The following is a 15,127-nucleotide window of genomic DNA, read 5'->3' on the forward strand; positions in this document are numbered from 1 at the left end:
AGATTTCTTTACTTCATGAGCTGAGCTTCAGTGGTGGGGGGGCATTTTAAAATCTTATCTCTGGGCCCACTCCAACATTGCTACACCCCTGATTGCGGATGAGGTCTGGAACCTACCTAGGCCCAAGCAGCACACTTTCTATGTAATGTAAAATAATAATATTTAACTCTCCATACATGTTGTAGGCCACATTGGTGTATTATGTGTGAAATGGATATTTATTGTGACTATGAGCCTCACTGACTTTAAACAATATTCAGACTTCTGCAGTCCCCTTTTGGTGGCCCAAGAGAAAAGGTGATTGATTAAGGAGTATCTGGTGTTTAACTCTCTTTCTGAAGAGATGGAGGCAGCTGTGTGTACATAGTAGACTGGGGAAAAGCTTGTTTCTGTGCACTCCAAAACAATAATAATGCATTGGAAGATAAATTTCGAGTGTGGAGATCATAATGGAGATTTTATTCTTAAATGGAAAAATACATCTGCTCCAAGTGATACCAAGCAACTTGGCTAGTCTTTTTTGCCATGAAGTCTGTCTATGTCAGGCCAGTTGGCTGACATTATTATGACATCACATTTGTTTCTTTAGCTACTGCTAGTGAGCCTACTGATATTGAACTGGACTGTCACAGTATCTCCTGCTGTCACTTTGCTGACTTGATGGAATTTGAAATTCCTCCAAAGTAAGCTTTAAAAGAGAGATTTTCATGATTCCTCCAAGGAGAATCTGAAATTTGAAGAAGAATTTTAGGATTCCTCCCAAGGAGAAGCATTGCAGAATTTTCTCAGATGGTTTCTTCATGTCACTGTGATAAAAATCATGCCTTGACACAGTGGACTTTTAAAGATGAGAAAATTGCAGTCTTTGCATACAACGAAGATAAGGGTCATGGAGGAACTTTATCTTCCCTTCCCCGTCATCCCTAGGAATATATTGGAGTGTGGTTTGGTAGGGACCATATCCAGAAGGGATGGATTATTGGTTGAAAGTATTTATATAAGTAGCTTCTGCATTTTAATGGAATGGTTGGATATAAAAGCTTAAAATAAATAATAAAATGATTTCATCCATAGTAGCCAAATTAAAATAAACTGTTTGGCTATGGAGAGATAGTATTATCAGGATAATATATATTTTTAAAATTACATTTATAACCCGCTTTTCCTCCAAGGAGCTCAGAGTACATGCTTATTATTATCCTCACAACAACCCTGTGAGGTAGGATAGGCTGAGAGATACATGAGTGGCCCAGAGTCACCCAGTGAATTTCATGGTTGAATGGGGATTTTAACTCCGGTCTCCCTGGTCCTAGTCCAATACTCTACTACACCACACTGGCTCTATTTAGAAAAAAATCCCTCACATATTGCAACACAGATACAGAACAAGCCATTGTCTTGCATGCAGCAAGATCCAGTACTTGCCCATGGATGAAATATTATCCACCAAAACATCTCCTGTGCGTGCTTCACATATTTATTTAAAACATTCCAATGGGTCTTCAACATGAGAAGTTCCATGGTGGACTGTAATCCAGATGTCCTGATTCAGAGCTCTCTCTCGATTCTGATGTTCACATGGAGCTCTTGTGAATGTGAGCATGTGATCTAGAACAATTAAACAAACAAGTCTGTTGTCCCAATATAATGTGCATCTGCTACCACCATTCAAAATAGTGTGTAGCGTTTACTGGCAGGCAGCTCTATATATGCATTCAAGTTCCCTTGCCTATAAGATATTTTAGATTTTGTTGCTTGACCACATTCATTTATAATTGTATGTTACCCATGATTCAAATTTTTGTCTGGCAATTACTTATGGGATTTTTTATATTGTCTAAGAATTCTACTTTAAACCTTCATTAGGTGGAGTGGAAGCCACATTAGATGGGGGCAGCCATTCAGATTAAGACATATAACAACAGGGAAATATTTAAGCCTCATGGATGACAAGAGTCTTCTTCTAACAGACAAAGAGAAAGCCGATGTGAAATCTACAGCATTTTGTTTTCGGTCTTCCAAGGTAAAAAGAAAATGTAGTGTTAATATGACTAATGGTGTTTAGTTTCCCTTTTTAATAATAGACTATGAAAACAAATAGTATTAGAAATCACTCCTCCTCAGTCCTGCTCAGCCCTGGAATACAGACTCACATAAGGCCAGAAGCTTCCCTGGCTCCAGCCTTCCAGCCGTCTCTGAACAGGAAGACAACTATTCATGTTAGAGCTCCTTTGCAATGCCTCATGCCTGTGAAAATTTCTTTCTGTTCCTTGCCTTGCTGTGCTTTGATCCTCCATGTGTTCTGTGTCCCACTTGCTCTGTTTGCTTTCCCCCTGCTTCCAGTTATGCTATCTACATCCTGGCTTTCTCTTTGACAAATAGGAAGACAGTGCCACAGAAAAGGCAGTTCAAGGACGTAAACAATTGCAATAGTGATCATTGATTTAAAAAATGTATCTGTTGTAAAGATGGTTGGTGACTAATCACACTGAGGCTCTGTGTAAAGGCCTGTGAGCCTTAATGGAAATGTTAACATTTTCTGTCGACTTGTGCTTTACCTTACCAGTGCCCTGAGCAATTGGTTGATTTGTGCTTATAGCATTTTCTCTGTGAAAATAATTAACAGTGAACCATAAAAGTACACAAAGATGTAAACTCTGGAAGCACCTCTTTGAGCAGGCTGTTCTAACTGCCTGTTGGATTTAATTGGGGGATTCACAAATCCATTTTGATATTTTCACCTACATGACTGAGACTAGTGATGGGTGAACTCTCCACTTGCTTCAAATGAAATGGAAATGATTTATTTCTTCCCTCTACATTGAGGAAAAATTATTTTCCAAACCATTCTGAAAATGACTACTACCTTTCCAGCTCTCCCTGCTTCTAGAACACCCCCCGCCTCAGTCCTTCTTTTACTCATCAGGTAAGGATGATGAAAGGAGCAGCAGTAGTGAATGGAAAGGGATGGGTGAATTCCCTCCTCCTGCTTTGCATGTTGATTGAGCAGCATGTGGACTTTTTCTTTCCTCCTACTTTCATAGCCTGGATGCTCCGGGTCTGCAGTGGATCTGGAGAAAGGGCACAGTGGCCTCGGGAGTAGTCTGCACAATGACTACTGCCACAGCTTTGGACACTGGAAAGATTCCACTTTCCAATATCACACTTTTCATCTAGTGCTGCATACTCAGTAAAGAGTATGCAATAAAGAGGGAGGTTGGAAATTGCCATGCTGTATTCCAGGCGTGCACCATGCTGATGGTGAATGGAGAGCAAAATCCTCTCTCCTCATTGCTTACTGCCACTGCTGCTGTTGTGCTCCCACCATAAGTAAAGAGGGGATGTGATGAGGGGAGATGCCCCTGGAATCTTTTGAGGTTGAGCTTGGAGAAGAACTTGTGGGACTCAGAAGGTCATCTCTCAGTTTGGAAGTGTTTTTGAGCCCCACCTCCACTTCTTCTCTAAGCTCAAGAATTTTGTCAGCATTTTTATCTTGGCATGTTATCTTGATTTTTGTGAAATCTGAATGACCTTATATAATTGCGGCCGTGCAAAAATTTCCTTAAAATATACATGTTTGCACTTTTTCAAGGTTAGCTTCTTTGTTATAAATGACACTCTATATGAGAGAAATCTTCTCAAAATCAAATATTTGTTTACATTTATGAGACCTGATTACATAGGCAAGCTGTAAATTGTATGTGGTTCATGAAGGCTTTTACCTTTCTCTTTGATGCTTTTCATATACACTCCCATATTCTTCAGTAGGCTGGAACAAATCATCACTCTTTATAAACAGCTATTTTCTCTCTTCAGATCTGCACCTTCAGTTTAAATATTTTATTTAAATTTTAAGATCTATAAAATATCAGCCTTAAAACACTTTTGTATCTGATGTGAATATATCTATAAAAACAAAGTTTTGGATGGCCAGTCTCAGAAGTATGCCAAACATACAGAAAAGCCATTTAAAGCTGAATAAGAACTTCAAGAACAAAACTGATTGACTAGAATTCTGTGGCCATGATCCAGTCCACTGAGGACACAGTGCCTCAATGTGGAAGGTGTCCATAGGCTCAACAAAAGCCTGTCTTTGTCCCACCTATGTGTGTGTGCATATAGATGAGGGGAAGGGCAAATTGGGATCTGTTGAGCCTATGGGAATTTCCATGTGTGGGTGCTGTACCCATGGAGAAATGGAGAGTATAGCACAATTAGTGTATAGAGACATTAGAATTTACAAGTATTCAAAGATTTTTCTGATATCTAGGCACAGATATTGAATATAGTAATATATGTGACTTTGGTTAATATAGATAAAGGTTAATATTGGCCCAACTCAATATTGAATCTACAGATGTTTGGAGAATCATACTTTTCTTTTGTGACATTGGCTGTATTTTAGAAAACGATAAGCACACGCAAACCTAAATGAAATAAATGAGCTCTAAATTACATGCTTAAATATTACTGACTGTAAATTGTTTGGTCTAGGACCGTAAATAAAACTTGACTTGACTTACTGACTGTAATGGAGTTTAAGTAAACAAAATATTTTGTGCTAAACAAAAATCTTCCACTTTTCAAACTTATTTTGTGTATGTGGGTTGATACATATTTTTCCTTTTAGGAAAAGTTAGATGTGGGGATACGAAAAGAGGTAGATGGAATGGGAGCACCTGAGATAAAGTATGGAGACTCAGTCTGTTTTATACAGCATTCTGACACGGGTTTGTGGCTTACATACCAGTCAATAGATGCAAAATGTGCAAGAATGGGATCTGTGCAACGCAAGGTAAGATGCTTTACACAAGGATATTATACTAAGTATAGAGCAATCGTAGAGAGAATGAAAGGTCACTATATCAGTTCTTGAATGTTAGAATTTCAACTTTTTTCAGGAACCCAATCTAAATTTGTTTGTCAAAATGGCAGTAGACACTGAATACATGGGAGTGGAACAGCATAGGACTGCTGTTGAAAATGGCAAATCCATGTTGAGTCCCCCTGCCCTCCATAACAGTATTTTCTAACCCCACGGCTGGAAAACAGAAATAATAACAATGCAGGATGCAGATGTAGGTAATATTTAACATGTAATATCTACTGTATTAAACTAGATATTATAGAAGATGAAGATTGAAATCCGCATGGGACTGCTATTTTTGCTGGCAACTTTGTTTTTGTAATGTATATACAATTATAAAAGAAAAGTTGCCTTTAATAAAAATAAGGGTGGGAAACGAAGGAGTATGTTTTCTCTTATAGCACCTAGCATATTTTGGTTTTAAGTAAGTGTTCAGCAATAATTGGAGTAACAAAGTTAGATGAGAGGCAAATACTTATCTTGTAGGGCTGTTCTAAGAATTACATCAAGATAAAATATGTAAAGCCCTTTGTACACTCAAGGGGTGCTATACAATTGCTAAGGATTATTATTGTTACTTTTTCTTGTTAAATTACAAGAAGCCAATTAATACATATCACACAATTTCCTATGGCTCGACTACTCAACCTTGCATCCATGGCTGCTTATGTGAATGACTCTTTGAAAGGCTTTGTGATGCAGGTAGATATGTGATAACTCATTTACCCAAGGAAGTTATAACTTGATGCTGTATTTGTGAACCATATCAAATTTCACATTGTTTATACAATCCATTGAAACAGTAGGTTGCTGTACATACGAGTGGACCTTGTTATCCGTGGGTGTTCCGTTCCCGCCAATTTCTGCAGATAACGAAATAGTGGATAATGAGACATTGAGTCTATGGCAATTGGGGGTTAGGTTCCTGGAGGTGAAAAACGGCTTAAAATGGAAACAAATTAAGTGACATACCATGCTCCACAGGTCTCCAGATGTCTAGTGATGTCCCCCAAACAGTGGTCCCTCTTAATTTTTTTTCATCTCTGTGTGGAATGAGTTTTGTTCTGGCCAGCAATATCAAGGTGCTGGGTGCACACATGCATTCAGAGTGGGGCCTTCCTAAATCAACCTGAGTGCGATCTAAAAGTAACTGAGTGGACATTAGAAAATCTTAGAGGGAACAGTGCCCCCAACCCCATTTTGGGGATTTTCCTGTGAAAGAGCGTGGTAAATCCCCCTCCCCCCGAAAGAGCCACAAAAGGGCTCTGTTGGGGTGGTGGCGGGGATATGCAGATGCAAAATGGTGGGGTGGTGGATATGCAGATTTTAACTCCTTTTCAACCTGCATATACTGAGGTCAAGTGCACATGGCCCAACTATGGATACACAAAACTGTGGGTGCCAGGGCCATGGATGTTAAGGTCCACCTGTATGCACACAAGGCATAAAGTGCAAAAAGCACCTGGTATAAAGCTCTAGGTTTAAGACATTCTAGCTTGTCTCTAGGAAACCTCATGTTTCTGTTGATATGTGTGTAGATTTTGGGATGGGAGATCAGCATGGCTTGGTAGTTAAGAGAATAAAATGTGAGCTAGAAAATCTCTAGTTCAAATTTCACTTCAGCCATTAACTCAATGAGTGGCCTTAAGCAAGCCACTTTCATCATCTTGCCTATAATGCGGGGAGGATAATATTGGTCTAACTACAATTGATATCAGTGAGCGAGGAGGGTAAATCTGTCAAGACTCTCCTGTGAGTATTCAAACTGCCATCAAGCTGGCTTGGCCATCCAGAGTAGATGTCAAGTGATGGTGGGAGTCAGTCATTTTGTTCTAGGGTGGAAGATCTACATTTGGCATTCTGCTGCAGCTGCAACTAAAAACTGTATTGAAACATGATTGTAAGCGGCTTTGAAGACCTAAATAGTGGGAAAATGGGATATAAATATAGTAAATAAATAAATAATCCCTTTACAGAGATCAGCATACTGAGAAAATGTGTATGAAGTGCATTTAAGAAATGTGCTATCATAAAAAATAATTACTACAGTTTTGTTTTAGCGAGTGTTGTTTCACTCTTCATTGCAGGCTATCATGCACCATGAAGGTCATATGGATGATGGTCTAACATTGTCCAGGTCTCAGCATGAAGAGTCGCGTACCGCACGTGTAATTCGTAGTACTGTCTTCCTTTTCAACAGGTTCATAAGGTATGTGGTTTCTGGTTGAATACAAACCATGGTGGTTATTAACCTTTAACACTAACTTTGGTTAGAAATGTAGAGTGGGGAATTTAAGTAGGAGAGAGGAGGAGAAGTAGAAAGTGTATGAGCCTGGTATGGAAGAAAAGAGGGAGGGAGAGGCAGAGTGCATGAGACCCAAGAGCTCTGCCATCTTTTAATGATGTTGAACAAATTGGAAAAGGTTATGTTTGCACTGGGCCGTAAGTAAAGCCCAGCATTTGTCACTCAAACTGGAAGTCCTTCACACACCTTCCATTTAAAATGCCTCTACATACTCTTGTTCATAAGGCAAGATGTTTACTCTGCTGTAAAAAGAATGAGTAGCAGACAGTGGGGCAGACACACATACTAAGGAAAGCAAGGTGAGAGTACAAGAGAGATTCGGGCAACGAGGAGCAGGATCTTAGTAGATTCTATAGATTCTAATACACTTCTGTTCCAGATGGTTTTAATCTTTTGCTGTGTTATCTGTTGTTTTCAACTCACTCTGATTCCTAATTTAGATTGTTAATGGTACCAGTGCAATATAGATCAAATAGAACTGTGGATGTTATTTCCTTTATTCGGTGTTTATTACTTAAGATTGTATTTGGTGCAATATGGAGCTTGCAGTAGCAATGAGGAGACTGCTGAACTTCAGATTAGTACTTGATAATGTACTAATGTGTTACCTGTTTTGTCATATAACTTCTCAAGGTGAATAAGGTTTTTTAAAAACATGTCTTTGCACTGCATGGTCTAGAGCAGGGATTCTCACCGTTGGGTCCCCAGATGTTATTGGACTTCAGCTCCCATAATCCCCAGCCAAAGGCCACTGGGGCTGGGTATTATGGGAGTTGAAGTCCAATAATACCTGAGGACCCATCGTTGAGAATCCCTGGTTTATAGCAGTGGTTCCCAACCTGGGGCCTCCAGATGTTGCTGAACTTCAATCCCACCAGCCCAGCTACAATTTAATGTGGCTGGGGATTATGGGAGTTGTAGTTCAGCAAAATCTGGAGACCCCCCAGGTTGGGAACCAGTGGTCTAGAGTTTCATGAGGGGAAGTCTGTGTTGGGAGAGATCAGGGCTGCTCAGCTCGGGCCTTCGAGCTGTTTTTGGACTACATTTCCCATATTTCCCAGCCACAGTGCCCGATAGCCCGGGATTATGGGAGTTGTAGGGCAACATCTACAGCAGGACCAAAGTTGAGTAGTCCTGGAGAGAGGAATAATAAATGATAGAAGTGGACTGAGAATGGGGACAAAAACTTCCTGAGTTATAAACATGTCATTGCTAATGTGAGGAAACACAAATCTCCATCTTAGCTCATGAGTTTCTTATACTTGCACTCCGCCATGAGTGCTCTGAATGGGGGACATTCCTCCCTTTTGTTATTGAATGAGGACAGCTTTTGCTTTTGTCATTGAAATGACTGAGCCATCAAGCCATAGTCTTAATCTCCTTTTCACAAGAGGTGACCAGCTCAAGCCAGACCTGCCATTAGACATGTGTGTTTAGACCCATTAAGGAGGATGAACCTCCAGTTTGGAGGGAAAACTCCGACCCTGGATTGGCCTAAGACCAGAATTGCATCAGAGATATGCTTTCTCTTTCCATTGGATCCTAGAGCTGTCAGCCTCTGGAAGAATGGGAAAACATTTTCCCTCTTTAATCACTGTAAAACAGGGGCCAAGACCCTCACCATTTGGTCGCCAGTACAGTCATGAGTGCCAGTAACAAGGCACCTTGTTACCAGCTGCTACTAGTGTCCCCAGGGAGAAGCTGTAGAGATTAATGTTCTCTCAGCCAAGGACCTGCCTACTGCTAGACTAAGGTAAAATGCAGTGCTAGTTAGTTAGCTAGTTAATGTTTTTGTGTATTCTTTTGAATTCCTGTGTGCCTTTCTTTACTCCGCATTTCCCCAATTCCTTATTCTGTTCTTGAAACCGTGTCTGAGCCTGGTCATTGGCTTTAGATTAGTCTTCAGCTGGTAGCAGCCTATCTTGAATGAGTGGCACGCTCCTAAATTGGGATCAGAGCAATCTCTCTACTAAGCATAGATCCCAGGAAAGCATCCCGATATGTCACAGCTAGCAGCATTTTTTTTAAAAAAAATCCTGCAGTTCTGCAGTAATACTACTGTACCAGCCATGTATCAAAGATCAAATGTACCACATCTTTGTTATTGAACTAAGAGTAAGTTGCTCAGGTTTATTTAGACTGTTGTTTAATTCATTTTAGGGGCCTTGATGCTCTCAGCAAGAAAATAAAGTCTTCCACTCTTGACTTACCCATCGAGTCAGTCAGCCTTAGTCTCCAAGACTTAATTGGTTACTTCCATCCACCTGATGAGCATTTAGAGCATGAAGACAAGCAGAACCGCCTAAGAGCACTGAAGAATCGGCAGAATCTCTTCCAGGAAGAGGTGCTTAGTTCTCCCCCCGCTTTGGTGCTTTATTTTCGGGACAAGTTAAAAACACTTTTGGGTTCTGAAAATGTAATGATTTTGCAGCTCTTTCTATTAGATTTGTTTATAGGAAAGAAACTTTGTCCTTTTGTTTGGATAACACATCCAGCCACACATACAGGTGGTTCCTAATCTTCTATATAGAAGGAAATAGGTAGGAGACTATAGGAACATATGAAGATAGGAAGCTGCCTTCTACCAAGTCAGACAATTGGTCCATCTAGTTTAGTATTCTCTATACAGACTGGCAATGTCTTTCCAAGGTTATAGGCAGGAGTCTCACTCAGCCCTGTCTGGAGATGCTAGGGAGGGAACTTGGCATCTTCAGATAAGGCTGAGAGAGACTGTCTGTGTAGATAATACTGAGATAGATGGACCAGTGGTCTGACTCAGTATATGGCAGCTGGTCACTTAATTGTGAAAAGCATGTGCAAGTGTCCTGATTAGGCACCAGAAAAACTGTCTGTCAGCCCTGAAGATGAACAAAAATGTTCATTCATCATCTTTGGTGCAAAATGATGAATGACCAGAGAATCTGGTCAGAGAATCCACTATCAGTGGATTTTGTAACAACAAAACCCTGTACCCCATGGGCTTGTGGTTTGGATGGTGGTGGTTGGCACCCCATGTGCACTACACCACAGCCCGCTCTGGGCCACCATGGTGCCCCCCCTGTGGAATTACAGGGCTGCTGAAATCCCCATCACTCACGCTTTATAGGAAAAAGCTTAAAAAGAAAGAAACCTCAGAAATTTGTTTAAAATCCCCCTTTGCCCAATTGCTTTGACATTTGGGTGGCAGCTTCCTTCCACCCATTGGGCACTACCACCCACCAAAACCCACTCTGGGCCACCCTGGTGCCCCCACCCCTGGAGTTATGGGGTTGCTAAAATCCTCATTATTCCATATAGGGAAAGTATTAAAGATGTGGCAACTTCAAAAATTTGTTAAAAATCACCCCTTTGCCCAATTTCTTTGAAATTTGGGTCATAGCTTCTACCCATTGGGCACTACCACCCACTCTTTTGCCCCCAGAACTTCTTTTTTGCCCTGAATCAATTTGGATTGATTCAGATCAAAATCAACTTGGGGATGATTTGATTTGGGTACAAATCACATAAAAAAATCATTTTGTACACATCCCTAGTATCAAGCCTGCAAAACACAGCAGGGGTGGGGAGAGACAGACATCATCATCAGTGCATGCGATCCCAGTGGAGTTGCAAGAATAGAATCTCTCCAGTAAGGAACAGAAGAACTCCCTATCCTGTGACTATTAAGATACATTCTTCAAGCCTTGCCCTGTCTCTTCCTTCCCTTGTTCTACATGGATACAAAGCAGGCTCTCAAAAAGCAAACAAACAGAAACAGAGTCACAGACAATAAGTTTGTTTATATATACAAAGTCCCAGCTGTGGCTTTCTGTGTGTGTTTGAGAGTGACCTCTGGGTCCTTTCCACACACAGTTACACATCTGCATGGACCCCCCCCCCTTTTCCTTCTTTTTGTACTTGTTATTTGTACTGTACCTGCAAAGCTTGGTCACTCTGTTGTGTACAAAATGCATTGGGAGCTGTTCTTTCCTGACTTAAGAAGTGGATTTTGCTTTCACTTACAACAAATGGTTATTGGTTTCTAAGATAAGCAAACTTTTCCCCCCCTTCTAGGGCATGATCAACTTGGTGCTCGAGTGTATTGATCGCTTACATGTATACAGCAGTGCAGCTCATTTTGCTGATGTAGCTGGAAAGGAGGCGGGAGAGACTTGGAAATCTATTCTAAACTCATTGTATGAATTACTAGGTAAGATTCACATTGGAATAATTGAAACTTACTGGCATCCACACATCCACATTAAAAATCCCAGGCAGGTTACATAATTTTTTTGTTATGGAAGGTTTGCTTTACAAAATGTAGCAGGATTATCAAAAGAAAAGTTGAAAGGCATGCTTGGATTGAAATACAAGGTGGGGTTGTTGGGGTGTGTGTGTGTGTGTGTGTGTGTGTGTGTGTTGCGCTTTAGGCATATTGATGAAAAACAGTGGACTCAACATAATAAGTTTCATTGTGATTAAAGCTTCCCATATAACATAACTGTGCTAGGCACTATGCTCTTGTGAATTTACATTTAATCACATAGTAACATAAATTGGACTGGGCTGTGTTCATAAAAACGTTGTATTTACTTGTAAGTAGTTCAATTTATTTTCATGTGAGTACTTTTACATGAAGCCACCTAATGGCGCAGCAGGGATGTAACTTGCCTAGGGAGCAAGAGGTTGCTGGTTCGAATCCCTGCTGGTATGTTTCCCAGGCAATGGGGAAACACCTATATCACGCAGCAGTGATATAGGCAGATGCTGAAAGGCATCATATCATGTTGCGTGGGAGATGAAAATGGTAAACCCCTCCTGTATTCTACCAAAGAAAACCACATGGTTCTGTGGTCGCCAGGAGTCGACACCAACTCAACAGCACAACAACAACTTTTACATGGGAGTCAGCTGTTTTAGAACCATTTTGCCACTGAGTATAGTTGAATTTAATTAATTAATCAGTCAGTCAATTAATTAATTAATATACTGCCTGATTCCAAAAACACTAGGTGGTTCACAAAAACAAACATGAGGGGAAAAAAATAAAACCAACTACTTAAAACCGCAATTTAGAAATTTTAAAAATTCAGAGATTACTAAAAGCTTGGTTGAAAAAATGTGTCTTAAAGGTTCTAGCCGCTGCATTTTGAACCAATTAAAGTTTCCCAACCACATATTAAGGCAGCCCCTTGCAGAGCACATTGCAGTAGTCAAGTCTAGAGATTATCAGATAATGTACCACAGTTCTGAGATCACTGTCTTCAAGAAACAGATGCAGTTGTTATTTCAACCAAAGTTAATAGAAAGTGCTCCCAGCCATAGCCTCAACCTGAGAAACCAGAGTGAGACCTGAGTCCTGAGTCCTGAAATAGTCACAAGCTACATACCTGTTCCTTCGAGGGAAGTGCAACCCCATCCACAACAGGAATATCTATCACATCCCTCGAAGTATGATCTCTTCCCATGAGTATCTCTGTCTTTCTTGGATTCAGCTTCAATTTATTATCCCTCATCCAGACCATTACTGCCTGTAGGCACGCATTTAGTGGGGTTATGCCATTTCTTGATGACGTCATGGAGAAATAGATTTGGGTGTCATTAGCACATTGATAACACCCGGCTCCAAATCACCTGATGATCTCACCCAGAGGTTTAATATAGATGTTGAAAAGCATCATAGATAGGATATTGCCCTGAGGGACACCATACAATAGTTCTCATTTCAGAGAGCAACTATCTCCAAGTGACAGCATCTGGAACCTACCTGAGAGATAGGAATGGAACCACTGGAATGTAGTGCCACCTATTCCCAAATCCCCCAGATGATCCAGAAGGATACCATGGTAGATAGTGCCAAAAGCCACAGAAAGGTCCAAGAGAACCAACAGTCATATTCCCTCTGTCCATTCCCTGGTAGAGATCATCCATCAGGCTGATCAAGTGTCTCCACCCCATAGCCTGCTCTAAAGCCAATTTGAAATGGATTTGGATAATCAGTATCTTCCAAAACTGCCTGGAGTTGATCAGCCACCACCCTCTCAGTTACCTTGCTCACTCAATGGATGTTGGAGATTGGCCTATAATTATTCATCACTGAGGGCTCTAGGGCAGGCCTCACAATTGCTTCCTTCAGACATGAAGGCATCCTGTCCTCCCTCAGTGCGGCATTTATGATGGCAACTAGGCCATCTTAACAACTTCCCTGCTAGATGTTATAAGCCATGTTGGGCATGGGTCCAAAGGACAAGTGGTAGGCTGAACACTTCCAAGGAGCTTGTCCACATCCTCAGAAGTCACAAAGTGAAACTCATCCATTCAAATCGAGCCAGAAGAGTTGACCCTGCCATAACAGTGGAGTCCAAGTCAGCTCAAATGTGAGAGATTTTATTTGCAAAAAAGTTTTTAAAAGCCTCACAGTGGAAGAATGAAAAATCCGGATCTAAGTTTAGAGAGGAGGGAACCTGAGTCAATCTCCTCACAACTCTGAACGACTCAGCAGAATGCGAACTTGTGGATGGAACACATGCAGAATAGAATTGCTTCTTCCCTGCATGTATTGCTACAGAATAAGCCTGCAAATGAGCTTTATGATGTGTTTTATCGGAATTGAGTGTTCCTCCACTTATGCTTTAGTCTTCTTGATGCAGTCCCTGGAATAAAATGTCGAATAACATAACATCCCTTTAATAACATAATGTACTGTTATTTGAATCTTGTGACACTCTTAGATATTAACTTTGCTTTCGTTGATTGAGATACCATGATGCTAGCTGGGTGACTCTGGGCCAGTCACTTCTCTCTCAGCCTAACATACTTCCCAGGGTTGTTGTGAAAAGAAACTTAAGTATGTAGTACACCAGTCTGGGCTCCTTGGAGGAAGAGCGGGATATAAATGTAAATAATAATAATAATAATAATAATAGGCCTTGAAGAATATATCAAGGCCAGTGAAGAAGATGCACTTCAAATGGTCAATAATGCAAAACTATTCAACACCAATGAAAGAAAGCAGGCCTACAAGAAAGAACAAGTCAAGAACCGAGCAGAAAAATGGAAAAATAAGCCCCTGCATGGTCAATATTTGCACAATGTAAGTGGAAAATCAGACATCACCAAGACCTGGCAATGGCTTAAGAATGGCAACTTGAAGAAAGAAACAGAGGGTTTAATACTGGCTGCACAAGAACAGGCACTAAGAACAAATGCAATAAGAACAAAAGTTGAAAAATCCACCACAAACAGCAAGTGCCGCCTTTGTAAAGAAACAGATGAAACTGTGGACCACCTAATCAGTTGTTGTAAAAAGATCGCACAGACTGACACAAACAAAGGCATGACAAAGTAGCAGGGATGATACACTGGAACATCTGCAAAAAATACAAGCTACCTGTAGCCAAAAATTGGTGGGACCATAAAATTGAAAAAGTTGAAGAAAATGAAGATGTAAAAATATTATGGGACTTCTGACTACAAACAGACAAACATCTGCCACATAATACGCCAGATTATCACTGTAGTTGAGAAGAAAGAAAAACAAGTGAAAATAATTGACATAGCAATACCAGGGGATAGCAGAATAGAAGAAAAAGAAATAGAAAAAATCACCAAATACAAAGATCTACAAATTGAAATGGAAAGGCTGTGGCAGAAAAAGACCAAAATAATCCCAGTGGTCATTGGCGCCCTGGGTGCAGTTCCAAAAGACCTTGAAGAGCACCTCAACACCATAGGGGCCACAGAAATCACCATCAGCCAATTACAAAAAGCAGCTTTACTGGGAACAGCCTATATTCTGCGACGATATCTATAACAATTGACAATAAAATTCAGCCATCCCAGGTCCTTGGGAAGGACTCGATGTCTGGATAAAACAAACCAGACAATAACACCTGTCTGACTGTGTAAACAAGAAATAATAATAATAATAATAATAATAATAATAATAATAATAATAATAATAATAATAATAATAA

The 15,127-nt window shown here is 40.4% G+C and overlaps 1 protein-coding gene across 14 annotated transcripts in view; it reads left to right on the forward strand.

Moving 5' to 3' along the window:
- The window catches only part of RYR2 (ryanodine receptor 2), a 625,908-nt gene that overhangs the window by 238,549 nt on the left and 372,232 nt on the right, over nucleotides 1-15,127 (forward strand). For all 14 annotated transcript variants that reach the window (XM_053300231.1, XM_053300272.1, XM_053300252.1 and 11 more), the window contains exons 12-16: nucleotides 1,867-2,023; nucleotides 4,631-4,795; nucleotides 6,955-7,076; nucleotides 9,333-9,516; nucleotides 11,226-11,361. In XM_053300231.1, the coding sequence (XP_053156206.1) occupies nucleotides 1,867-2,023; nucleotides 4,631-4,795; nucleotides 6,955-7,076; nucleotides 9,333-9,516; nucleotides 11,226-11,361 (764 nt within the window). The remainder of the gene's footprint in view (nucleotides 1-1,866; nucleotides 2,024-4,630; nucleotides 4,796-6,954; nucleotides 7,077-9,332; nucleotides 9,517-11,225; nucleotides 11,362-15,127) is intronic.

Source organism: Hemicordylus capensis, chromosome 1, assembly GCF_027244095.1.
Source record: "Hemicordylus capensis ecotype Gifberg chromosome 1, rHemCap1.1.pri, whole genome shotgun sequence".
Taxonomy (NCBI): domain Eukaryota; kingdom Metazoa; phylum Chordata; class Lepidosauria; order Squamata; family Cordylidae; genus Hemicordylus; species Hemicordylus capensis.